The sequence below is a fragment of the Apis mellifera genome, linkage group LG3 (assembly GCF_003254395.2).
Source record: "Apis mellifera strain DH4 linkage group LG3, Amel_HAv3.1, whole genome shotgun sequence".
Taxonomy (NCBI): Eukaryota; Metazoa; Arthropoda; class Insecta; order Hymenoptera; family Apidae; genus Apis; species Apis mellifera.
Genome location: NC_037640.1, coordinates 10838220 through 10865338, shown reverse-complemented (window position 1 = coordinate 10865338; position 27119 = coordinate 10838220). Strand labels below are relative to the sequence as shown.

Here is a 27119-nt window from a genome sequence, read left to right as displayed (position 1 = left end):
TCATAAATCCCGGTGAGAAAAACACGCCCATCCCTCTTCATTACGAGAGGAGCATCCTTGCCGAGGGGGATACATATATATATAACGTTGAATGATCCTTGCTGAATCTCTCCTTCCCTCTCCTCTCGAACCGGTCGATTAGGCGGAGATTTAGCTTGGAGAATCGTAGTCTTAAAAAAGAAGAAGAAGAATAAAAAACGTTCATTTTCGTTCGTGCATGGAACGAAGAGAGAGAGAGAGAGAGTATTGGAAACGTGTAACAGCGTGTATGAAACGGAGGAACACGCAATCGCGGTTTTCTTTCGCGGTCGAATGTGTGAAACGACGCGTCGAAATGCTAGAGCCGTGGTAAAGTTTATCCACCGCGCTTGCAAAAGAACTATTTACGATCAGCCGCGATCCCCGAGAAAGTTCCGCCGCGATAACGCCGCGATCGCGATCCGTCGCGATCACTCGACGATTGTGGGAACAACGAGGGATATATCGCGAGTTTTCTCTTCCCTTCTTACTCTTTTTTTCCACAGTTGGTTGAGCTTTGAATTTCTTTCTCTTCTTTTTTTTTTTTCTTTTTTCTCGTTCGAGATAATTAAAGTTAAGAAGTTAGGTTATGTTATAAGTTAATAGATCCAGATGTAAAGGAAATTCACTGACATTCTCACGCCCGGATTGTATTGCGTAAACATATTCGTTATATTCTTATAGTTCTTCAAAGATAGAGCAGCTTAAACTGGTGAATGGCGAGGAGCGTGTACTTCTAACTATATATTCTGTGTACGGTTTGTACTTCGTACTTGAACTTTGATTACATTGAACTTTATTTTGTTCACTTTTTTTTTTATTTTCTTAAAGGGAAATTAAGAAAAGAATCGAGAAATCGAGGAGAATTAATCCGAGGAATTAATTTGTTTCGGTCGGGTTCTCGTGGAAGGAATTGAGAAATCTCGTGGAACACGTACGAATTTCATCCTGATTTCCATCGATCTCCCGCGAGCTACAAATCTTTCTTTTCTTTAAGAGAGAGAGAGAGAGAGAGAGAGAGAGAGATCAGTGACAAGACGAAAGATCGCTCATTCACCACCTCCCACGGTGGACTCATTCCAGAATTCGTTGAAATTCCATTCAGTTCACGCAAATCTCCAACTTTCCCATCGCGCGTTTCACACCGAATCGATGAAAAGAATATTTCGCGTATTCTTGTTCCACATTTTCTCACAGCAACTTCCTTTGTTAAATCTAGAAAATAATCATACTTTTGAGGATCAAACATATTGTTTATTAAAGTTATTTTAATAATTTTTTAAGTTTTATTGAATTTAATTTTTGATATAATAAAAATATATTTTTTATTAAAATATTTTAATAAAAGTTTATATAGAACTTTATATTTGAATCTTAAGTTCAATGCACTAATTCTGCCATATTAAAATTTAATTAGAATAGATTTTAAATTTTGATTTTTAATTAATATTGGAATTTCTAAATGTGAATGATCTAAAGGTGGATAAAAATTTAATCATTCAAGAGATGATTGATTAAATTTAAATAATATTATTCGTTTAGAAATTAATCTTTCTAAAATAATAAAAATTAAAAAAATTATTCTGTTTAATGAAATTATAGATCCTATTGATGAAATTGAATTTCAACAATAATAAGAATCTGGATAATCTGAGTAACGTCGTGGTATTGATATTAATCCTAAAAAATGTTGAGGAAAAAAAGTTAAATTTACTCCAATAAATATTATAATAAATTGAATTTTTAATCATTTAATATTTAATAATAAACCAGTAATTAAGGGATATCAATGAATAAATCTTGAGATAATAGCAAATACTGCTCCTATGGAAAGAACATAATGATGGAATCAATATTTCGTATTATTCTTATTAATTCGTCGCATAAAATTAAAATCCTTTTGATTGGTAATAATCGCGAGATTAGATGCTGAGAGAGATCAGATCACTTTTGGGATACAATTATATTTCACGGATGATTAAGTTATATATTCTTTCACGATGGAAAGAATATTATTCTTATCAATTCACGTGAAATTCGATTAAAATCTCTTTGATTGTTGATAATTGTGAATAAAATAATCGAAATCAGATGCTGGTGGGATAATATTTCGTTTAATTATTGTTCCTTCAACTAAAATCACGAGATGAGATACTTTTTTTAGACCAGTTATATTTCACGAATGATTAAGTTATATACATCCTTTCACGAAAGGAAAGAATATTCTTATCAATTCACGTGAAATTCGATTAAAATCTCTTTGATTGTTGATAATTGTGAATAAAATAATCGAAATCAGATGCTGTTGGGATAATATTTCGTTTAATTATTGTTCCTTCAACTAAAATCACGAGATGAGATACTTTTTTTAGACCAGTTATATTTCACGAATGATTAAGTTATATACATCCTTTCACGATGGAAAGAATATTATTCTTATCAATTCAATTCACGTGAAATTCGATTAAAATCTCTTTGATTGTTGATAATTGTGAATAAAATAATCGAAATCAGATGCTGTTGGGATAATATTTCGTTTAATTATTGTTCCTTCAACTAAAATCACTCACGAGATGAGATACTTTTTTTAGACCAGTTATATTTCACGAATGATTGAGTTATATTTCACAATGGAACAGTGATAATCATTACTTTCGATTTCCACGTTCTTACTTCATAATATTCGCTGACTAAAATTAATCAAAAAATTCTCGAAACAATCTTTTACGAATGGAAAATAAATATATCCTTACTCAAATTCTTACTCAAATTTATCGATAAAGTCACGAAGCCGGATACTTTTCGAGCATTTCAATTCCATTTTGCTTCTTGCTCCTAAAATTCGCCAAACCAAAATACAATTAAAATCCATTTCGACGATTCTCATCCCCTTCGTCGATAAAATATACGTTTAACACAGTAAAATATTTGTTCCCAAACTAACCGTGACTGTCGGCTTCATTGAAACCAAGCCCCGCGGGATCCCCACACTTATCGAATCCGCGGCTCTTCACGTATTATCGATAAGCGATCGTTTCGCGCGTGGGAGATCGGCGCGATGCCGGTAACAACACGCTCGGCTGCCACGCCCCGAACAATTACCAAGAAGTCGAGGCGGTAAATCAGCCGTGAAACCGACACTATGAGCTCGCCTATTCCTAAATCCTCCCTTCTCTGTGCTTGTATCGACTCTGCTTATTACGCCCTTGTTCCTACGTTTCGTCAAGTGTGAAAGGAACGAGCGATCGAAGGCAGGATTGATCGATGGCAAGCTACGACCAGTTATACGATATATATTTGTGGTTGGCTTGTGTGATGTGATGGATGTAAAAAACAGATGGATGAAAGGTTTTTTTCTCTCTTTTTTTGACAAGAAGCTTTTCAAACAAGAAGAATTTGTTATAGAAGGAAGGATGGTATAGGAAGGATAAAGGAGGTTGATCAGCAGAATTTAAGTTAAATTAGAAGTCATCTAGTAGATGTTCGAAGACGAAGGTCGTTGCTAGCGGTTCTCTGGGCGAAGAAGCGAGAAACAATTCGAAGTTATATAAATGGCGCGTCGGGAAGTGAAATTAATTCTGTGGGTGGACGTATATCTTCATTATCGTTCCTCGATCATCGATCATCATTTTCGGATTGTTGTTGCGAGATATTTTTTTCTCTTAACCTTCAAACATTCACAATTACATATTCTTCCAAAATATTTACGTTCCTCCTCGAGACGTTTAAACCAAATTCGAAGAAAAAATACCTCAAAAGATCCAAAAACTACAAAAGCTTCCATTCTTAATTAATTAAAAATATTTCTCTTCATCTCTGAATCTCAGTAGAAACTCAAAAAAGCTTTCGTCAAAAATCACGAAAAGTCCCTCGTTACATCCGTGTTACAAAGATCGATCTGTCGTCCGGCGAGAAAATGGCGGTTGCGCGAGGAAAGATAGCGATATCAGGAATCGACGACGGTGAAAAACGGGCGAGAGACGGTGTGTTGTGACTTGGGTGTGGCGCGGCCGACGCGCACGGATCTCCTCGCATATGTGTAACCGTTCGAGCGCTCTCCTCTCCTCTCCTCTCCTCTCTGCTCGCGTCGAACCGCGAGTGTGGAACCGGGCGAAAGCGACCGAACATTATCTTTATGCCTTATATCCATGAGAAATACGGATAGGCGTTATGCAATCGTCTTTTCATACCCTCGTGCTTTCTTTTTTTCTCTCTCTTTCTCTCTCTCTCGAACCGGAACGTTTCCATGTATGCGCGCGCGTGTGTGGGAGTCGCGCACGATTAACACGTAACAGGGCCGTGTTCAAACCGTGGCCGCGTTTTCATGCGCGAATATTAAAGAATTAAAAGTAGAATACGTATTGGAGGTATTGTTTTATTTCCATATTCTCGATTTTGCGATCACGAAATCGACGATATATGTATATTTAATCTATCTTTCGTAATTTCGAGTCGTAAATTAAAATCGAATTTGTATATAAATTGGAAAAAGAAAATAATCAACGGCTGATCGTTGATCGATAGTTATTGGATAGATCGGTATTGACTTATTAACCAATTTTGACTACTGCCTGTTACCAACTAATATTAATTACTACCGATCGTGTATTAGCGACCAATACTACCGGTTATTACCGATCATTACCGATCATGTTATTAATCATTACAGGCCGTTAACAGGCCATCGATTTTACGCCTAATGCGTGCAATAAATATCCTCGACGTAACACATCGGCGAAAACAAACCCAAAAGAAAAAGAAACGACGAGAAATCGCTCGCTCTTTCTCCCAAAAAAAAGAGAAAGAAAAATATCGACGGCTTCCTTCCGCCCACGCGATCGACTCCTTTCTTCACCCTCCTTCCCCCAGATAAATCTTCTCCAGCCTTCTCTCCCGATTTTCTCGTTGATCGCAATGGATCGGGCCTCGTCGTTCGACAACCGATCGTAGTTCTTCTCTTCGTCTTTCGATACCCTTCAAAGATGGAACGAGGTCGATTTTGCTTCTTCCACGGGTAGCCCGGCTTCCTGGCGAGAAGAGATGCCACATTCGAATATTATGCACGCACGCACGCAGGCACGCACGCACGCGATATCGAATCGCTTCCGATCTCGCGTAGGACGGCCGCGATCTCCATCGATAATTCATCGAAGGAGAGGATCCTTCGAAAGAGAGAAAGAGAGAAAGGAGAAGGAGAGGAAGAAAGAAGGAGAAAGAGACGTGCGTGTCGCGCGACACGAAATACTTCTTTCCCCCGTTAATTGGACGGGTCTTATATTTTTTTCTCCCCTCCTCCCCTTTTTTCATCTTTCCACCGATGCGGATATAATACGTTAGAAATATACGTAGGCGAATTTCTTCGTCGAATTTCTTCGAGTGGCGGGTAATAAATCGTATAAATAGAGGGAGAGAGGGGGGGAGTTCGATCGATTACGGCCGCGTGACAACGGTGAGTCGTGCAATTTTTTTGCCCGGCGTCGATATAAACAGGGGATTATAAATACGATTTTCGCGTGGAACTTTTAAATGTAATCCCTCATTTCTCGGAGTGGAGGGAAAAATTAATGGGTTCGGGGAACGGTGTCGAACGAGTTGAAATAGAGAAAGTGTAGAAATTAGTAAATTATTAAATGTGAAATCGAAGAAGCTGTGATTCATCTTCTCGAGTTTGATAATGAAGAATCTCGAAATATATATAAAAATAAAAGTAAACTAAATATTGAATTGAAACGATCGTTGAAATTGAAGAAGCTGTAGATTCATCTTCTCGAGTCTTTGATAATGGAGAATATCTCGAAATATATATAAAAATAAAAGTAAACTAAATATTGAATTGAAACGACCGTTGGACGTGGAATTGAAGAAGCTGTAGATTCATCTTCTCGGGTCTTTGAGAATGAAGAATATCTCGAAATATATATAAAAATAAAAGTAAACTAAATATTGAATTGAAACGATCGTTGGACGTGGAATTGAAGAAGCTGTAGATTCATTTTGTCGAGTCTTTGAGAATGGAGAATATCTCGAAATATATATAAAAATAAAAGTAAACTAAATATTGAATTCAAACGATCGTTGGAATTGAAGAAGCTGTAGATTCATCTTCTCGGGTCTTTGAGAATGGAGAATATCTCGAAATATATATAAAAATAAAAGTAAACTAAATATTGAATTGAAACGACCGTTGGACGTGGAATTGAAGAAGCTGTAGATTCATCTTCTCGGGTCTTTGAGAATGAAGAATATCTCGAAATATATATAAAAATAAAACTAAAGTAAATATTGAATTAAACGATCGATCGGTTGGCGAAAAAGTAGTCGGAATGCAATCACGTTTTGACGGAGTTTTTTTAAAACGGACAGCTCAATTCAGAGCGGGGATATTACGAGAAAGAAGGAGATCGAGCGTGGCAACAATCGATAAAATCTTATGAAAGATTGGCAACGAGAAAAGGCTGCCTTGGCAGAGGATAATAATTAATTTTGATACGCGGCTGAATTTACATAATCCCCTTGATTACACGAAAACAATCCTATTTTTCGAACTATTGATCTTGATTGGATTGCGAACCAATCTCTTGATCGCTGCCTGATTAACGTTAACTAATCGTTTAGCTAAAAAAAAAAAAAAAGTAACGATGTCTCGAAGAAGACTTTATTCTTTTATAAATCTCCTCTTCCCATTAATTTTAGATTTTTTTGTCGTAGAAATAAGTAAAAAAATATCCTTAACCAAAAAGAGAGGAAAAAACAAACGAGATATCTTTTCTATTACCAAATCCTTTTTTTCTCTCTCATTCACATTCCATGGATTATGGGAAAAATATTCGACTCGTTTCCTCGACGAGCGCGAAACAGGTCGGCGAGATACAATTTCAATGGCAGCGAGTTCGATTATGGGCAGCGTCCGGGGTCAGAGTTTGCCCCCGAGTTCGAGATAAGTTTCGGGAAATAATTTATCCTTAAAAGGGGGTTTCCATAATTTGCATATTCGCTGCCTGAGAGATCAACCGATATCGAGGGGGGGTATAACGGGCCTCGAAACGCGTTATTGCATCACCGAGTCACGTTTTATCCATCGATTCATTTCGGATCGTTCGTTTTCCGATTATGATGAGATGACGATATTCTGTTGTATTGGTATAAGAGATTCGATCGAAAATCAAATGCAAATGGAAGAGAATGATTATTTTTCTTCGAGAAAGAGAGAGAGTGGTTGAGCATTAACGATAAGAGACGGTGTTGGGGATATGTACGAGGAAATAAGAGCGTTGAGAGGTAGATAAGTAGTTGGATAGACAAAATGATGTACTAGAGTGGTATTATTATCTGAGTTTATTATTTTATTCCTTGGAGAAAGATGTTAATGGACAAAAGTTGAATGGTTTCGAGAGAGAAAGTTGTAATATAATGTAATTATTTGGGGAAGAGAGAGAGAGATGTATAGAAAGTCAATTTATTAAATATATTTTTTAATATAGATGGATAAAATCGTTTATGAAAAATTAATTATTGTCAAATATTTCGTAAACTAATTTTTCGAGTCTATTCAGAATATTTAAAATAAAACTGACTTTTTTACGTGTCTCTTCCATTCAACTTTTACCTAAAACATTTTTTTCTAACAAAAGAAACAATATATTTCAATGGATACAATTAAATAGAAATTCTCTTTCTATTTAAGAACATCGAAATCGGAAGAACGTTTGTCATATTTGTCGCGAACGAAAAATAGAATCGCAATGAAACGATTCTCTGTCGATCGAAACGGATAATTAGAATTTCCTCCAACCGCGTTCAAATCTCATTCACCGGAATCATCGTGTCGAATCGTGTACCGGAAACCACTCCCTCCCGTGTACCTCATCAGCGTCGAGCTCGAAGCTAATCGAAGTTAAACGAGCCGAAAATAAGACAGAAAATCCTTAACTTAACGTTTTCCCAACTCACCGACTTTCTTACCGACCGTGCAAACGAAACAGCGTCCCAAAACTTCTCTCTTCGCTTCGATCGATTCGATTTCTCACTTCGAAATTTATTGAAAAACCAAACTCTTCTTTCCTCTTATCGAAAATAAACCGTAGATCGACAACCGTGAAAGCATTAACGGATAATTAACCGAGATTATCCGTTCCGATAATTAATTCCATCGTTGTAATGAAAAGTACCGAAGAACCAACGATCGGTAAAAAAGATCGTCTTATCGATAACTATCCCAATAATTTTTCCCTCCCCTTTTCTACTCACTCGCAAGCATCGACCGTTAGATCAGAACACGTTTTCAAGAAACGAGACGAGATTCGAACGCAGAGAGAGAAAGAGAAAGACTCCTTCGATTAACGTTTAATTAGCGTCTCGATCGCAAACAAGTCTCGATAAGCGAAAGATTCCACTCGGCGACACCTCGTATGACGAGGCGCCCCTTCGCGTCCCGTTCCAGAACCGGAAAAACCGAAAGGGGGGCAGCGATTTTCTTGGGCCGCGTCCTTTCCCGTCACGCAACCGGGGGCCGGCCAATTACCAGCGATTAATCGAGTCGTCTGGCGGAAAAAGAAAGAAAAAAAAAAGAAAAGGAAAAAGAAAAAAATGAGCAAACTCCCCGGGAACCCGTCCCTGGATCGCGCGAGCCCACCGTCTTGGGAATCGCGAGATATCCTCCTCGTGGATTTCGCTTTGCGCCGACCAGTTCTCGACCTTATTCAGAGTTTCAGGAAGTTGGAGGGCGTGGTGAACGGGGAAAGGGGAGAGAAGGGAGAAAGATGGAATTAACAGTTTTGATGGTTGAGTAATGAGGAGGAGGTTCCACGCTTGTCCGGATTTCATTTTTTCCTTCCTTCCTTCCTTCCTTTCTTTTTTTCTTTCTTTCCTCTCCCTGTTTCATTCTTGTTTCGATTCTATCCCCTGGGAGGAGCGAAGACAATAGCCAAAACAATATAATTCTAATTATTTTTATAGATTGCAAAAAAGTAGAAAGTGTAATGAAACAAATGAAAGTGTACAAAACTTTGTTATATTCGTCGACATTTTGTTCAACGCGTTCACTTTTTCTTGAAGAAAGAATAGAAGAAGTAGAAGGCTTTAGGGAAAATTGATTAAAATATACTTCGAAAGAGATTCGAATAGCAGTCAAAATGAAACTAGATTTTTATCTCGTACTAGGATAAAAGCATACCGACAAACTATTTTACAATCATAAGAAGAAAAATAAAACGAAAACAAGTATGTATATTCTAATTGTAAATTATATTATCCAAATGATATTCTATTTTAAAAGATTTTCTTTTTATTCTACTTATTTTATCTTTATTTTAGTGGTATATAAATTCCTCTGCTACTGGACAAGTTATTCACTCATTAAACAAGACTCTGTTTTCTTCACTTTCGACGAAGACAAATACCAAAATGAAAAGTCCTTAAAATTCTTAAGATGACAATGATTGTTACAAGAATGTTACTCTAAAAAATGAATAATAAATATCTCATCGATCGTCACCAATTATTCATCTCTGAAACGCTAATATTCTCTGTACATCGATCGATAAATCCGTAGAGAGAAATCACCTCTCCACTATAATTCCTCTCGCGATCCGTCGTGGAATCGGCCGTGAATCGAAAGAGAAAGAGGCGCGGTAAGAAAAGAATTCCATATCTCGCAACATCTTTCGATCTAAGCAATCGCGAGATATAAAAGAATATCAGGGAATTCTGAGCGTACGAATAAAAACTATAAATTCTCTTTATAAATTCCAACGTTCCACATCTTTCCTTTCCTCCTCTAAAATATAATATAACGAAAATCGAATCGTCAACGAGATTCATCTTCGAAACGCCTAATATCTCCATCGACAAATTCTCCACAAATTGAAGAATCGCAGCAGCGAGCTAAAAACTATAAATTCTCTTTATAAATTCCAACATCCACAACCCTCCTCTAAAATATAATACAACGAAAATCGAATCAACCGAGATTCATCTTCTAATATCTCCACCGATAAATTCTCCACAAATTGAAGAATCACAGCAGCGAGCTAAAAACTATAAATTTTCTTTATAAATTCCAAATATCGTACCACATCTTTTCTTTAATCCCTCTCTAAAATATAACACAACAAAAATGGAATCGTTAACCGAGATTCATCTTCGAAACGCCGATAAATTCTCCACAAATTGAAATCGCAGCAGCAAGCTAAAAACTATAAATTCTCTTTATAAATTCCAACGTTCCACATCTTTTCTTTAACCCCCCTCTAAAATATAACACAACAAAAATCGAATCGTCAACCGAGATTCATCTTCGAAACGCAATCGAAGAATCGCAGCAGCCATAATCGTTCTCGCGATCGCCGTGGAATCGGCGCGGTGTCCAGATCGAGAGAGAGAGGGGCGCGGCATCCGAAGAAAAAGATATTTCGCAAGATATTTCCGCGGCATCTCGAAGCGACCGGTCAGAGAAAGGGATAAAACTCAGTCTGTGTCGTCGACTGTAGCCAACGAATAGATGGAATCCAAGCGAGGAATCCCAACCGGCTTTGGCAGAAACTCAATCGGCTTTACGAGCTTCCGGAATTTTTCTATCCCTTCCGGCGAATCATCCTCCAGCCTGTGATCCAACGATTCACAGTTAGATTGTCACGGGTGGGGCATCCTCTCCTCCTCGTGATCCAAGTCCACGGTTTTCCGATTCCTGCCGATTTTTCATTTGGACGGTGGGAAGGCGGAAGGCGAATCGTTCGCGGATTTTCGTTTCGAACGTATTAGCTCGTATCTTTGATGGACGTCATCTTTGAGGAGGGAAAAAGGAATATATGTATATATATGCTTTATCTATGGGGAAGTATTCTTAGATTCGAGGGGATTTACAGTTAAGTTGGCCAGGTATACGGTGGAGGGTTTTTTTTACGAAAGAGAAAGAGGCGTTGGTAAATGCCGTCATTTTCGTGTGCAACGTCTCGACATCTCGGGGATTAGGAGGATGAAAAACGCTCGATGCGTGACGCTTCCTTTCCTTGATTTCTGTTTAGCTGGGAATCGAGAGGAAAGGGAGAGAGAGGGATGATTTATGCGATGAAATTGGTAAAAAAGGACGAGTCTTTCAATTTGTCTTCGAACAGCGACATTAGACAGCGCGCTTTGATCGAAGTGGTTAACCGGGATGAGTAATTGCGTTGTTGGAAGGGTTTGATATTGGAAAAGGATGTTAGCAATTAATATTACGGAGTTTGAATTATAGATCAGCTTAAAGTCTTTTTCCTTTCATTCTTCGTGATATCGTATTGTTGGACAGAATTTTTGTTATTGTTTCAAGATATTAATTATTGATTTATTGTTAAATATAAAATTATCAAAAATATAGGATTAATCAATTGGATGAATAATTTCATTAAATAGATTAGAATTTTATTTAAATTCTAAATCGATCATCTTTAGAATCATCCTTTCCCTGAAATTCATTTAAAATTTAAATATGGCGGAATAATGCATTGAATAATTTTAGTTTCAATTATTATTATATTTACTTTTTTTATTAAAATTAATAATTTATTGTAAAGTTAAACTTATAAATTATTAACATCTCTATCTTTCAAGAATATTCTCGACAAATCGAATTTCATTTAACTTCGATACTCAGTGATCTTACTTTTCCATTTTCCATTTAACTTATGTATAATAAATAAACCAGAAACGTTCGTTAATTACGAAAAAAAAAAAAAAAATAAAAGGAGGCGAAAATAAGGCTGATCGATATCGCGAAGATGAAGACATCGGCAGAATAACGACCCATCTTAAACATTATCACCAGCTCCCAAGCCGAAATTTATGTCTCGCATTACGCCACGTTTCATTTAACGAACTCCTCTTCCCCGATGGGGAAGAGGAGAGAAGCGCGCGTTGTCCCCTCATTACCTCGATGAGGAGGGGGGGCCCCTCGACGAGTCCCTCTTTTTCATTCGATTCGGTGAATAATCCAGCCACCGGCGACGACGACTCGGCCGTCGCGGACGTCGTGCATTAACGTCATCGCCGGGGACGGTCTCAGGTAGCCCGATGGATGCGATTCCCCAACCCGGCCGACCGTTAATCGCGAAAATCATCTGCCCTCTCTCGCAGGTGCTCGCCGTCTCTCGCCTCTCTCCTCCTCGACCTTTGCACCAAGCCAGTGCAAGCTTTGATCGCTCCAAAGTATCCCGTCTTATTATCCGCCATTGCGCCTGGATTCGTAGAGAGATGCTCCTTCGAATAACGTTTCGACGATTCGTGATTCCTTTCGATTCCTTCGATGTTTGTTCAAACGTTTTCGTTGAATTAGAGTTTTTATTTATCTCGCTTTGGTCGCTTGATCGATGTTTTCTTTAAAAAGTTATATTAAAAAATGATGTTTATGGAAATTTTTTTTTTTTTTCGATATAAAATGCAACAATTTCACACCAGTTTTCTGCGACCGGTTAGTATATCGTATATCTCGACTCGAGCAACGTGTCTCGATATTAAGTCTCGAATCTTTCTCTAGAAAAAGAAGAAGAAGAAGAAGAAGTATGTGTACACATACATGTACGTAGAGCGATAAAAACTCGAGCATTAAACCGTGGCAGTTTTAAATTACCAAAGAATCAGGAACGAAATTCCTCCATCCCTCTCGTTACGTCTTAAATTTAAGAATCATCCTCGAGTTAAAAGGAATTCGAGGAAGCGGCTTCCTCTCGTCTCCTCTTCCCAAACTGTGAAAGATTCTCGTGAATTTTCTTCAAACGAGGCTTCTCAGAGAGAGAGAGAGAGAGAGAGAGAGAGATTGGGAGAATAAATGAGAAAAGAATTTCTCGTTAATGCGTGTATTCCGTGATGGAATCCCCACTATTTTTCTTTTTCTTTTTCCATAATTAAACCGACGATCATCTCTCTGTCCTCCGCAGAGAGAAACACGGCGCGAAATCGGGCGCTAAACACGCCGAATGAAGCCATCCTCCACGATCTTTGCCTCGATCGTTAAGATCGAGTTCCTGGGCCCTAAAGCGCTAAAAGTCCCTGCGAACGCCTTTTCTTACCTTCGATACGGATCGACGATGCGAGGGCCACGTTCCATCGCGATCGAGGATCACGTAGGATCCTCAAAGGGATCCCGCGACCGCACTTTAATGCCAACGACGGCGCTCGATGGCCGTCGTCAATTTGATCGGAGCTACGAAGAAATCGTTGCTGCTCTTCCTTCTCTCTCAACACATGTATATTGGGTTGGCAACTAAGTAATTGCGGATTTCAGTTGAAGTTGATGACGACCTAATCAAAGCAATAATCGATTCGAATCAGTACAACTCGTGAGATTGCAGAGAAGCTTCATGTATCACATACATGCATTGAAAACCTCTTAAAACAACTTGGCTATGTTCAAAAACTCGATACATGGGTTCCTCGCGAACTGAAAGAAAAGCATTTAACGCAACACATTAACAGCTGCGATTTGCTAAAGAAACGTAATGAAAATGATCCATTTTTAAAACGACCGATAACTGGCGATGAAAAATGGGTTGTTTACAACAATATCAAGCGGAAAAGATGGTGGAGCAGGCCACGTGAACCAGCTCGAACAACATCAAAAGCTGGTATTCGTCGAAAAAAGGTTTCGTTATCAGTTTGGTGGGATTACGAAGGAATTGTCTATTTTGAACTCTTACCACCCAACCGAACGATCAATTCTGTTGTCTACATTGAACAACTAATAAAATTAAACAATGCGGTTGAAGAAAAGCGGCCCGAATTGACAAATCGAAAAGGTGTTGTATTCCATCATGACGATGTAAGGCCACACGCATCTTTGGTCACTCGGCAAAAATTATTGGAGCTTGGTTGGGATGTTTCGCCATATCCACCATATAGTCCTGACCTTGCACCATCCGATTATTTTTTGTTTCGATCTTTACAAAACTCCTCGAATGGTAAAAATTTCAATAACGATGATGATATCAAATCGTACCTGATTCAGTTTTTTGCTAATAAAAACCACAAGTTTTACGAACGTGGGATTATGATGCTACCTGAAAGATGGCAAAAGGTGATTGATCAAAATGGGCAACACATTACGGAATAAAGTTATTTAGTTCCATGAAAAAATTGTCTTTGATTTTCTAAAAAAAATCCGCAATTACTTAGTTGCCAACCCAATATATATATATCCCCTTAAGACACGCGAAAGGCTATCACCTTTTTTGCTCGTTCGAGTGAATTCGATTCCTTCGAATTTCCTTCAAAGAAAAACAGCAGCTGATAATTCTTCCAATTCCACGTTAAATCGAAATCTGTTCGAATCGATGATGAAGGGGAAGGGAAGGGAAATAGCGAATAACATGGATCAGACAAAAGCGGCATCGTTTGAAGGCGGTGTTTGCTTGCCTCGATCGTCATAATCGCTCGAGGAGCCCGATACATATTCAACGTGGCTCGTTCGAGGAGAGTTCCCGTGTATAGGAAGCGACGCTCGTTTAAATTAGAAAACCGATAGCGGCTGGTGGGACCATTTGTGAGGAGATATTCGATGGAGGAGGGGAAAGGAAGCAAAAACGTTTCGCGTAGGATGCGGACGCGCATTGCTCGATGGGTGGCGGCTGTTGTTGATTAATAACGTGCACGATGCACTCTGTTACCTCACGCATAAATTACAACCCACGTGGAATTCTGGCGAGATCGAAGGAGAGTGTGTGCGCGTTGCTAGCTTCGTTGGTCTAGTTACGTGACACCGAGAACTAGTTCCTAGTGGATCCTAGGGCGCCCCCTGTTCTTCTTTTTTCGTCGTTTTTCATCCCTCCAGCTTTGACACAAAATTTTTAACAATTTTTCGTTCGTTCGAAGATCTTGATTATCTTTGTTATTATCGAGATACAATTGATTTTATCTTGTAATTTATGTTGAAACAAAAAAATCGTAATTCCGATATATTTCGATTTAGTTATCGAGATACAATTGATTTTATTTTGTAACTTATGTTATATGAAAGGATGGTAATCTTTTTGAAAAGCTTAGAATAACATTCAAAGTGAAAAATCGTAATTCCGATATATTTCGATTTTTAATGATTATCAAGATACAATTGATTTTATTTTGTAACTTATGTTGAAAGAATGGTAATCTTTTTGAAAAGCTTAGAACATTCAAAGTAAAAAATCGTAATTAATTCCGATATATTTCAATTTTTAATGGTTATCGAGATACAATTGATTCTATTTTGTAACTTATATTGAAAGGATGATAATTTTTTTGAAAAGCTTAGCTTAGAATATTCAAAGTAAAAAATCGTAATTGATATATTTCGATTTTTAATGGTTATCAAGATACAATTGATTATATTTTGTAATTTATGTTGAAAGGATGAATCTTTTTGAAAAGCTTTGCTTAGAATATTCAAAGTGAAAAATCGTAATTGATATATTTCGATTTTTAATGGTTATCGAGATACAATTGATTATATTTTGTAATTTTGAAAGGATGGTAATCTTTTTGAAAAGCTTGGAATAACATTCAAAGTGAAAAATCATAATTGATTCCAATATATTCCAATTCTTAATATAGGAATATAATGACAATGCTTGTACTTGAACACGAAATACGGAGAGTAAAGAAACTTTTCCTTTTTGTTAATCTTTAAAAAAAATTCATGATGCCAAAAAAATAATACTACCATGATATACAATAATCCCAAAAATGGATATTATTTCGTTCAAAAGAAAGGTTAAAGATTCGAAGATTAAAAATTTCAAATCAATGTCCATCATTGGATTTATCGTTCCTTCCCGATTTTCTTCGAGCGAAAAATCAAAGTAAACGCGGTGCTCACATTTCCAATGGGCACAAAGGCGTATACCGGCGTATACTTCGTTCGTTAAGCTTGGGCGTAGGGAGGGAGGGGAGAGGATGGAAGAGGACGAGGACAGGTGAGAGGCGCTCCCGATGCAAAAGGAAAGGGTTGGAGGAGGATGGATCGCGGATAGTGCATCCGCGAGCCGTGTGTTAGGTTTCGCATAGTTTATCAATGCGCGTAGGCTGGCTTCGAGAACACTGGCAAGGCAATAGATTACAATTATCCGAACACGCCTGGCTAAACGTGGGAGTTGCCAACGCGGACACGAGCAACCATCACCACGGATCCGATTTAAACCTTCTTTCCTTCCCGCTAAATTGCATCTCGTCGATTTTTATCCGTGTTTCTTTCTGAATATCTTCTTAACGAACAGAGGAGAAATTCAATTTACGCTTATATAAAGAAGATTAGCGATTGATTGAAAATAATTGATCGATATTTTCCTTTTTTCTTTTTTTTTTTCTTTACTCGATTAATCTCTCGAACGAAGATTGCGTAACGTAGTTGTTCCAACTTCAAACCGAGGATCTGGTACAAGTTTTGAAAGTCGTTCGTTTGTTTGTTCGAGAATAATGAAATTAATGGAACGTAATTCAGAAACAAGTCAGAGATGTTGGAGAACTTGCTTCGAAGAGACAATAACATTCCATCGAACGAAACTGCTAATTCCTTTCAGATGCAAGTCCGAGTCCGCATCAATTCTTTCGCATTGTCTCGCAATCTTCGATACCGTTACTTAATGCGATTCAATTCCATTCTCATTCGTTTTCGTATCGCGGAAACGATTGCTGGACCAAGGTCTAGGAAACGGTCATCATCATCCTCATCATCATCATCGTTCAAGCACACGTGATCCAACAACGTGCTCTCCTACGCAAGAAACCCTCAGAAACGTACCCGCCATTATGGGCGCTAGCCGTCGAGGTCGATGTAATTGTATCAGCTATTTGCCTGTTCCAGGTCTAAAATCTGGATGATGTTTGAAAAGAAAGAGATCTGTAAAAAAAAAGATTGAAGCGCAGTGCGAATCGACAATTAAACGTTTTCTCGAATTGATTACACCTTTTCTCGGCCCGAGTCGCTTATTTTCTTCCTTTTTTACGATTGGCTACCTTAAACTTTCTCTCCACTTTTTTTCTCCCCCCTTTTTAAATATATTATTAAACTAAGCATAAGCCTGCTGCCTTAATTATATAGGCAAAGCGGAGAGGATTTTATTATTTTTAGGAGAGAAAGAAACTTTGAAATTCGATATTAGCTGGACGATTAAGAATAAGAGGGAGAAGAAAAAAAACCGTTTAGGCATCAAAATGTACGAGAGTCATTCTTTGCACTTTTCTATTTTTGTTTCCCTACGGGACAACGGCGATATGAAAATCGCGGAGAAAGACAATGGCGTGTTTACTCAGCGTTGAAAAATGTTTTCGCCCCTGCGATCCCTCCCCTCTGCGTCTCTAAAGGTCTTTAATAATTCAAACGATACGCGTATTTGCAGGGGTATTCGTATGGAAATGCGAAAACAGTGCACAGATGACGATAGACCCGCGCTAAATTCTTGTCATTCGTTCGTTTATTTGTTCGTTCGAACAATGCTATTGAAATATTTTAAGTCATCAAAGGAAAAAAAAAAATTTCTCGAAATATTTAATCTTTGATTAAATTTTTTTAATAATTATTCTTTTCAATAATTTTAATATTACCTCAATGTTAGAATTACACTTTGATATTTTCTATTTTCGTACATCTTTTGAAAGCAATAACTATTAAATTTTATTTTTAAACACGAGAATTTCCCCGGTAAGTAAGAAAAATCAGTGCACGGTGCTCAATGATTCATGACTATCATAGTAAACTCGTATTGCACAGAGCCTTTAAGGATTCGAGGAGAGGAAACGAGGAGGATCCGTCGCGGCGTACGTGCATTCACAGCTGAATTAGCCGCATCATTGTCTGAATGAGAAAAGAGATAGAGAAATATCGAGTGAATGTAAATACGGTAAAAATCCATGCGTCATCCGGCCAAGAATGATCGTCGATACTTCCGAGGCGACGTCCTATTCGTTAAAAATAATCTTAAGTTTCGAAATTATCTTTTGAAAATATAAATTTTATAGAAAAGTTTCTTTCTATACAGATCGAAAGAAGTGTTTAAAATATTCCGGTTTACTTTCTTCTTCTTACAAGGAAAGGTATAAATAAATTCCTTTAGAGCGATTTTGATATTTGTCCAACGTAGCATTCGCTATTCGAACCTTTATAACGCGGAAGGCCAAGCGAGCACTTCTTGATAACTTTCTCCCATTGAGAAGTCGGCCATACACGGGCAAGGAATCTATCGATAGTCGGATTCATTACTGAATTCCCTCGCGTATTCTTCTAAATTAGCTCTCCTCCAATTAAACGGATACCGTTTCGATCGTAATCTAAATCCACCGGAACTTATAGCCGGCCTTCTACGTTCGATTCTGGCGAACCACTTTCTCTGTTTGTAGAATTTTTATCTTATTCTCTTTTTCTTTTTGTTTTAGACACGAATTGTTCAACGTGATTATAAAAAAATATATTTGAAAATATTTCTACAACTTTCATAATTTTGTTAATATTATTATCCGATATAAGAATCTGGAAAATTACAATTGATTCATTTTCTAAATATATATATATATATATATATATATATATATATATATATATATATATATTTTTAATTTTGAAAAAGAAGTTTAAAAATTACAAATTCGATCGATACATTATTCATTCGAATTATTATTCATTCATATTTAATTAAACCACCTGCAGCGAGAAATACCTTTCGTGCAAAATGCATCCATGCAGCTTTCCTTTTCTATCTTCCTCGAAAATTACAAAGTCGTCGACGTGATGCGATTCGTCCTGGCTACCGTACTTACTTTGTATATACGGAAGAGCTTTTATTATCTTTGCGGTGTTGGGCCGAAATGGGGTAGCTTATCGTCATTAAGACCACCTGGCGCAACAAACATAATGAATATTCCGCAAACGTATACGTAGGAGAATGAGAAATCTCGCGTAATAAGTTTGACAAATTAATTTCATCTATTTTCAAGATTCATCGATAGTTTTTACCTGTCGATTTTTCGTTTCGTGTTGTTTCACGTTAACGACGGTATTTGCATTTGCGAGATAAATACATATACGTTTGAAATATTTTCAATTTTTATTATTTTCTTCTTTTGTGGAATCAGCTTCTTATATACAATGTTGTAATGTTTTATCTTGTACATCAACTAACATATTTCTGCGATAATTTTTTGAAAAAATATTTAAAGCATTAGATAGATTTAAAAATATTTTAAGGAAAGAATCTCAAAAAGTTTCTTTCTTAACCTCAATTTTCGAGAGCGTATCGACAACGCCATTGAACACCACTCACCGTGCAATTTTCCAATTTCTTTTCACTCATATTCTACGACACATTAATTTACGATGATTAACAAGCACACGATGCAGCAGCTGAACACACGGTTCGACAGGTCAGCTTCTATAACAGTTTCCTCTTAAAGATATTTCGTACCTCGTTCGAGAATAATTTCCAAAGGGTTTTGTGAGGCTGCACATGCAATTATCCAAGATTAACAGAATCGTACACAGAGGAATTCTCGTTGGATCGTAACGGTATATGCCAACCGCATCCGATGATAACCTTCAGCATGATGATCTTGGAGAGGAACCATTTCTTTTCACGTTAAATGAAAATTGCAAACATTCTCGATGAATAAAGCCGTCAGTCGAATGACCATTCGTAATTAGCCTCAATTAGACGCGGGTTGAGCGATCCAGATGAAACGGATGCTTACTTGATAATTGCATCTTTTGATCGATTGATATACTTTTTTTTCCCCCTCTCATCTTTTTGTACAAAGAACGATGATCTTTGAAATAATCACACCAATTATCGCAATTAAAGTCGATGATTGAACTTTGTGGAAGATGTCCATAGAAGTTGAATAATTTTGATGAAAAAAACGAAAGTTTTTCGTCGAAGAATTCTTTTATCCTTTATCCGTTGAAAGTCGATTAAAAGTTTAAATTTTAGAGAACAACTTTCGATAATTTTAAACGAATTCACATAAATCTTACAACTTCAACTGTAATATTTAAAATTTTCATAACCAAAAATATTACGAAACTCACGTATTCGCTTCTCGCGTTTCAACGGTAACAAATATAACGTGGCACCATCTATCCGCTATGCGTTTTACTATTCTTTTTGTTTCTCCCACTCCTGTTCTATTCTCTCCTAATCTATTATACTGCCATATTGGTCTTCTCGTAAACGAATCGCGTGATCGCGTGTGAAGTAAATAATTGTATTCTCGTATTATTCATTTTATTACAATATTATAACGATATTAAATGATTAAAAATACTTTTTTATAAATTTTATCGACTCACAACTCAATACTCTTATTTTTCTTTTTCAGGTTTCACAGGCACCCAATGCGAGATCGACATTGACGAATGCGCGGAAAGGCCGTGTCTAAATGGAGGTGTCTGCACCGATTTGATCAACTCCTTCAAATGCACGTGTGCGAACGGTTTCGCTGGTTCCCACTGTCAGATCAATATAGACGACTGCGCCTCCTCGCCATGCAAGAACGGCGGTATCTGCCAGGACTCGATAGCCAAGTACACGTGCGACTGTCCACCAGGATTCACCGGCGCCTCCTGCGAGACGAACATCAACGACTGCCAATCGAATCCCTGCCACAGTGGCACCTGCATCGATGGAGAGAACAGCTTCAGCTGCAATTGCTTTCCAGGATTCACCGGGAAGCTGTGCCAGACGCAGATCGACGAGTGCGAGAGCAACCCCTGCCAGTTTGGAGGAAGGTGCGAAGACCGTATTAACGGGTACCAATGTATTTGTAGACCTGGAACGTCTGGGACGAACTGCGAGGTGAACGTGAACGAATGTTATAGCAATCCATGTAGAAATGGAGCAAGGTGCATCGATGGTATCAATAGGTGAGTTTGCGGTTAGTCGATTGATCCTTATGTCAATGCCCACACGATTACTCGACATCGTTTCGATCTCTCATCTTTTGGTAAATAAAATTTCCAAATTTGAGAAGTTGAAAAAGCGAAGAAGAAGAGTTGGATTAAAGAAAGAAATTTTTTTTTAGAAAAATTTCATTTTTTTCCTAACCGGTTATTGACATAAGGGTTAAGGGGGTTTGTTTTCGAGGCTTTCCATTTTAACGAGATCTAAATACGGAATTGTAAATGGTCGATGCATGCGTATTGCTTAAAAGCTTTCTCACTTCGTGAGATTTAGAATTTTAATGTATCCTGACTGAGCGAATGTTAAAATAACGTTGAAATTAACTCCTATAGGAGTTGACAAACAGCCCTAACAAACTGCTCACGCATGAATGAACCCAAACGCAGCAAAAATCTTAGCTTTTGTCTTTTATGCCCTATCGCTTGTTTATCCTCTCACGAGTTACGGTATATTCTCTTGCAGATATTCGTGCGAGTGCGAGCCAGGTTTTACCGGCCAACACTGCGAAACGGACATCAACGAATGCGCCAGCAATCCTTGCGCAAATGGCGGCCGTTGCATAGATTTGATAAATGGATTCCGGTGCGAGTGTCCCCGTGGTTATTACGACGCTAGATGCCTGAGCGACGTGGACGAGTGCGCGAGCAATCCCTGCGTGAACGGCGGCACCTGCGAGGATGGCGTCAACCAATTTATCTGCCACTGTTTGCCCGGTTACGGTGGCAAGAGATGCGAGGCGGATATCGACGAGTGCGGCTCGAATCCTTGTCAACACGGCGGCACGTGCAACGATCATTTGAACGGGTACAGCTGCAAGTGTCTGGCTGGATACGCTGGCACCAATTGCGAGACGAACATCGACGATTGCGCGAACAATCCTTGCCAGAATGGCGGCTCCTGCATCGACCTGGTCAACGATTACAAATGCGTCTGCGAGCTTCCCCACACGGGGAGGAATTGCGAGGATAAGCTGGATCCTTGTTCGCCTAACAAGTATGAATTTGCATGCGTTTTTAGCGTTCGATACAATTTTTCGACATGTTAATAACATATGTTCCTTTACAGATGTCTTCATGGCGCCAAGTGTTCACCATCCTCCAACTTTCTCGACTTCGCGTGCACTTGCACGGTCGGTTACACTGGCAGACTCTGCGACGAGGACGTCGACGAGTGTGTGATGACGTCTCCGTGTAGAAACGGTGCTACTTGCAGAAACACCAATGGCTCCTATCAATGCCTTTGCGCAAAAGGGTACGAAGGTCGGGATTGTATCATTAACACCGACGATTGCGCTTCTTGTAAGTAAAAATTATTATTTTCATTTCAATCGTATGCGATACGTAATTAATACGCGTGTTTAAAATTTACAGTTCCCTGTCAAAATGGTGGCACTTGCTTGGACGGTATCGGCGACTATACTTGCCTCTGCGTGGACGGTTTCAGCGGGAAACATTGCGAAATCGACGTGGACGAATGTTTATCGCAACCGTGTCAAAATGGTGCTATATGTAAAGAATACGTGAACTCGTACACCTGCCAATGTCAACTCGGATTTTCCGGTATAAATTGTCAAACGAATGACGAGGATTGTACGGACAGCAGTTGCATGAACGGTGGTAAATGCATAGACGGTATCAACAATTATACATGCGTTTGCAAACCTGGCTACACAGGTTCGAATTGTCAGTATCGTATCAACGAATGCGACAGTTTGCCCTGCCTCAATGGTGCCACTTGTCACGATCACGTTCAATATTACACCTGTCACTGTCCCTACGGTTATACCGGGGCTAGATGCGACCAATACGTCGACTGGTGTGCGGATAATCCTTGCGAAAATGGGGCTACTTGTATCCAGAAGAAGAACAAGTATCAATGCAATTGTTCCCCCGGTTGGACCGGTAAAGTCTGCGACGTAGAGATGGTTTCTTGCAAGGATGCGGCTATAAGGAAGGGAGTGCCCGAGAAAAATCTTTGCAACAATGGCACTTGCGAGGACATAGGCAACAGCCACCGTTGTCATTGTCTGGAAGGGTACACGGGCTCTTACTGTCAAGAAGAGGTAAACGAGTGCGATTCCGCCCCCTGTCAAAATGGAGCCACCTGCAAGGATCTTATTGGATCTTATCAATGCCAGTGTACCAAAGGTTTCCAAGGACAGAATTGCGAGCTTAACGTGGACGATTGCAAGCCTAATCCCTGCCAGAATGGCGGTACGTGTCACGATCTTATCAGCAACTTCAGTTGCTCTTGCCCCCCTGGAACCTTGGGTTTTATATGCGAGCTCAACGTGGACGATTGCACGGTCGGCGCTTGTCACAACAACGGAACGTGCACCGATAAGGTTGGCGGATTCGAATGCAAATGCCCTCCAGGATTCGTAGGACCTAAATGCGAAGGCGACATAAACGAGTGTTTGTCCAATCCTTGCGCCTCGCCAGGAACTCAAGATTGCGTGCAATTGATCAACAATTACCATTGCAATTGCAAGCCTGGATACATGGGACGGCACTGCGAGGTAAAAGTGAACTTCTGCGACAGCTCACCGTGTCAGAATGGGGGTGTTTGTACCGCGAAACAGGCCGGACACACGTGCCTTTGCCCTAACGATTATTACGGGAACAACTGCGAATTCGCAGGTTCTTATTGCGACAGAGAACCTTGCTTGAATGGCGGTACTTGCAGAGTAGCCGAGACAGAAGTTGGATATAGGTGTTACTGTCCCCTTGGAACGACAGGAACGCATTGCGAGATAGATGCCAGGGACGAGTGCGCAAGTAATCCGTGCCAACAATCTAACGCTGTTTGCAAAAATCTTCTTGGCGATTACGCTTGCGATTGCCCACCAAAGTGGACCGGTAAAAACTGCGAAATTTATGACCCCACCTACAGAGGAGGTATCTTCGGCACTTCCAACTCCAATATCCAAAAGACCATGAATGCATACGATCTTGATTTGGAATTGGAAAGGAAGAAGTGCATTGAGAACAGGTGCGAAGAAAAATCTGGTAATCATCATTGCGACGAAGAGTGCAACAGATACGCTTGCAATTTTGACGGGAACGATTGTTCGTTGGGCATCAATCCGTGGCGTAATTGCACCGCTCCGATCAATTGCTGGGACGTTTTCATGAACGATATCTGCGACGAGGTTTGCAACAATCCTCAGTGTTTATTCGACGGAAGAGATTGCGAAGGAAAATTGGCACCTTGCAAGTAAGTAATGAACATCCAAATATAAATATCAATAAATAACTATCGATACTGATGGTAACAATTTTTATTTTCACAGCCCGATTTACGACGCCTATTGTCGCAAACATTACGCCGACGGTTTCTGCAATTACGGTTGCGACAACGAAGAGTGTAACTGGGACGGTCTCGATTGTGATACGAAGCCGCCGTCGTTGGCTGAAGGCGTGATCTCGGTAGTGGTGAGGATGGACATGATGACGTTCCGCTCCAACGTGGTCGCTTTCCTGAGGGACATTGGCCACGAGTTGAGAACGACGTTAAGAGTAAAGCAAGACGAGCTTGGCAACGATATGATATATCCATGGAGAAGGGAACGTGATCCAGGATTGCAGACTAGCATTTTCGGTCGGCCCACCACGATCTACACGAACGCTCAGAGCGGCGTAATAGCTTATCTGGAGATCGACAATAGAAAATGTACCGTCACTCAAGGGGCGGTGTGTTTCCCATCGGCAAACGAGGCAGCGGAATATTTGGCAGCTACAGCGTCCAAACATTCCTTGTCGCGAAACTTCCCCATCGAGCAAGTCCGTGGCGTGGTTGGACCGCAGGGTCCCGAGTATCCGGACACCCCGACCAACTACAAGTACGTCTTCATCGGTGTGGTCATCGTGGTGCTTGGAGGGATGTTGGTCGGCGTTCTGGTCACGGCGCAGAGGAAACGAGCGGTGGGCGTCACCTGGTTCCCAGAAGGATTCCTGCGTACGAGCAGCGGGAGCGGGCAGCGTCGAAGATCGAGGAGACGCGGCCCGGACGGGCAGGAGATGAGGAACTTGAACAAGCAACCTTCGGTCAACTGCATGGATCTGGATGTCGGGAATGGAAGGGCTCAGCAGTGGTCGGACGACGAGTCGGATTTGCCGCCTTCGAAGAGAATGAGGGCTATAGAGCCTGGATACGCGAGCGATCACACTGCCATTACGGATTACGAGGAAACGGAGCCTCGAATGTGGACGCAGCAACATTTAGACGCGGCAGAGATCCGTAGGCCGGACGCTGGGGTTTTAACACCGCCCAGCCTCGAGCACGGCCAGGACGTGGACGCCAGAGGACCCTGCGGGATGACGCCGTTGATGGTGGCGGCTGTGCGGGGCGGAGGATTGGACACCGGAGAGGAGGAGGACGAAAGTGACGGGACAGCCGCCGTGATAGCCGACCTGGTCGCCCAGGGTGCGGATTTGAACGCCACCACGGATAAGAGCGGCGAGACGTCGCTTCATCTGGCGGCAAGGTACGCCAGGGCGGACGCGGCCAAGAGGCTGCTGGACGCTGGAGCGGATGCCAACTCCCAGGACAATACCGGCCGCACCCCTCTCCACTCTGCCGTCGCTGCTGACGCGATGGGAGTGTTCCAAATACTGCTGAGGAACAGAGCTACGAATCTGAACGCGCGTATGCACGATGGGACGACTCCGTTGATCTTGGCCGCTCGCCTGGCCACGGAGGGAATGGTGGAAGACCTGATCAACGCGGACGCCGATATCAACGCAGCCGACAACAGCGGAAAAACTGCTCTTCACTGGGCCGCAGCCGTTAACAACGTGGACGCTGTGAACATACTTTTGGTTCACGGAGCGAACAGAGACGCCCAGGATGACAAGGACGAAACCCCGTTGTTCCTCGCAGCCAGAGAGGGAAGCTTCGAGGCGTGTAAAGCGTTGCTCGACACGTTCGCCAACAGGGAGATCACCGATCACATGGATCGATTGCCGAGAGATGTTGCCAGCGAGAGATTGCATCACGACATTGTTAGACTGCTGGACGAGCACGTGCCCAGATCACCGCAGATGGTGAATGTGATACCAAACGGTCCTCTCATGGGTAAGCTCTCTTTTTATTTATATATGCGAATCGGTATTATATCTGAGAGAAGAAAAATTTGTTCGATATCTCAATTATTATATTTCCGCCGTAGGATCTCCGAATCATCCACAACTGATCACGCATCCCACGGTGATCGGTTCCGCGCCGAAACAAGCAAAGTCGAAGAAGCGGCCGAAAGCTGGTTCCACGGGGAATCCAAACAGTCCCGAGTCGGAGGGGGGAGTGGTGGTGGTAAGGCGAAAACCTTCGGTAAAGAAGCCACCGGCGAAGCGGGGCGCCCAGCCCCCAAACCAGGAGATCCCTCAGGGGGCGGAGGGGGCGGAGGGAAACTTGCCAAGCCCGTACGACAGCGCAAGCTTGTACAGCAACGCGATCCCGTTGGTGGGGCACACGGCAACGGCGAAGCAACCGCCACCTTACGAGGATTGCATAAAGGGGCAATCGATGCAAGGCCTTCAACAGTTGGGCCTGGACACGTTCACGACAAATTACGGTTTGCCTAATTTTCACGACCAATTGTTAGCCTCTCACCAACGACAAGCGCAAGGAATGGTGAACACGTTGTCGCCGCCCTATAGCAATCAGTCGCCGCCACACTCGGTGCAGTCGAACATGACCCTGTCGCCGCAGGCGAGCTACATGGGCTCGCCGTCCCCGGCCAAAAGCAGGCCGTCGTTGCCCACCTCGCCCACCCACATCGCCGCTATGAGACAGGCGACGCATCAAAAGCACGGCGGCATGCCACCAGTGGGATTCGATTTTGAGAATCTTCCCTACTCGTCGAGCCAGCAGCAGCAGCAGCAACAGCAACAACAGCAGCAGCAACAGCAACAGCAGCAACAAATGCAACAAACGCAACAACAAATCCAACAGCAGCAGCAGCAACAGCAGCAGCAGCAGCAGCAGCAGCAGCAAAGCACGCAACAGCAACAGCAGGCGCAGCAACAGCAAGCGCAACAACAGACGCAGCAATACTATCAGTATTTGACGCCGCCCTCCCATCATTCCGGACCGGACGTGACGCCGCAGCACTTGATGCAAGCGCCGGAAAGCTTCCCGACGCCGTCCCCGGACAGCCCGGGCCACTGGTCCTCCAGTTCGCCGCACTCGAACAGCGACTGGTCCGAGTGTATG

At 40.8% G+C, this 27119-nt stretch overlaps 1 protein-coding gene and 1 long non-coding RNA gene across 3 annotated transcripts in view; one reads left to right on the top strand and one right to left on the bottom strand.

Annotated features, from left to right (window-relative positions):
- The window catches only part of LOC413289 (neurogenic locus Notch protein), a 214315-nt gene that overhangs the window by 183884 nt on the left and 3312 nt on the right, over window positions 1-27119 (top strand). The window contains 6 exon segments of the mRNA XM_006567988.3: window positions 20326-20869; window positions 21369-21899; window positions 21972-22204; window positions 22277-24122; window positions 24199-25982; window positions 26077-27119. Of these exon segments, the coding sequence (XP_006568051.2) occupies window positions 20326-20869; window positions 21369-21899; window positions 21972-22204; window positions 22277-24122; window positions 24199-25982; window positions 26077-27119 (5981 nt within the window).
- Window positions 18005-20167, bottom strand: LOC102656502. Of its 2 annotated transcripts, XR_411064.3 has the most exons (4): window positions 19275-20167; window positions 18968-19139; window positions 18672-18848; window positions 18005-18344 (listed from the first exon to the last, which is right to left on the bottom strand). It is a non-coding gene; the product is annotated as an uncharacterized LOC102656502 (long non-coding RNA). The 2 variants fall into 2 exon arrangements; XR_001702425.2 differs by lacking the exon at window positions 18005-18344 and having other exon boundaries at window positions 18597-18848.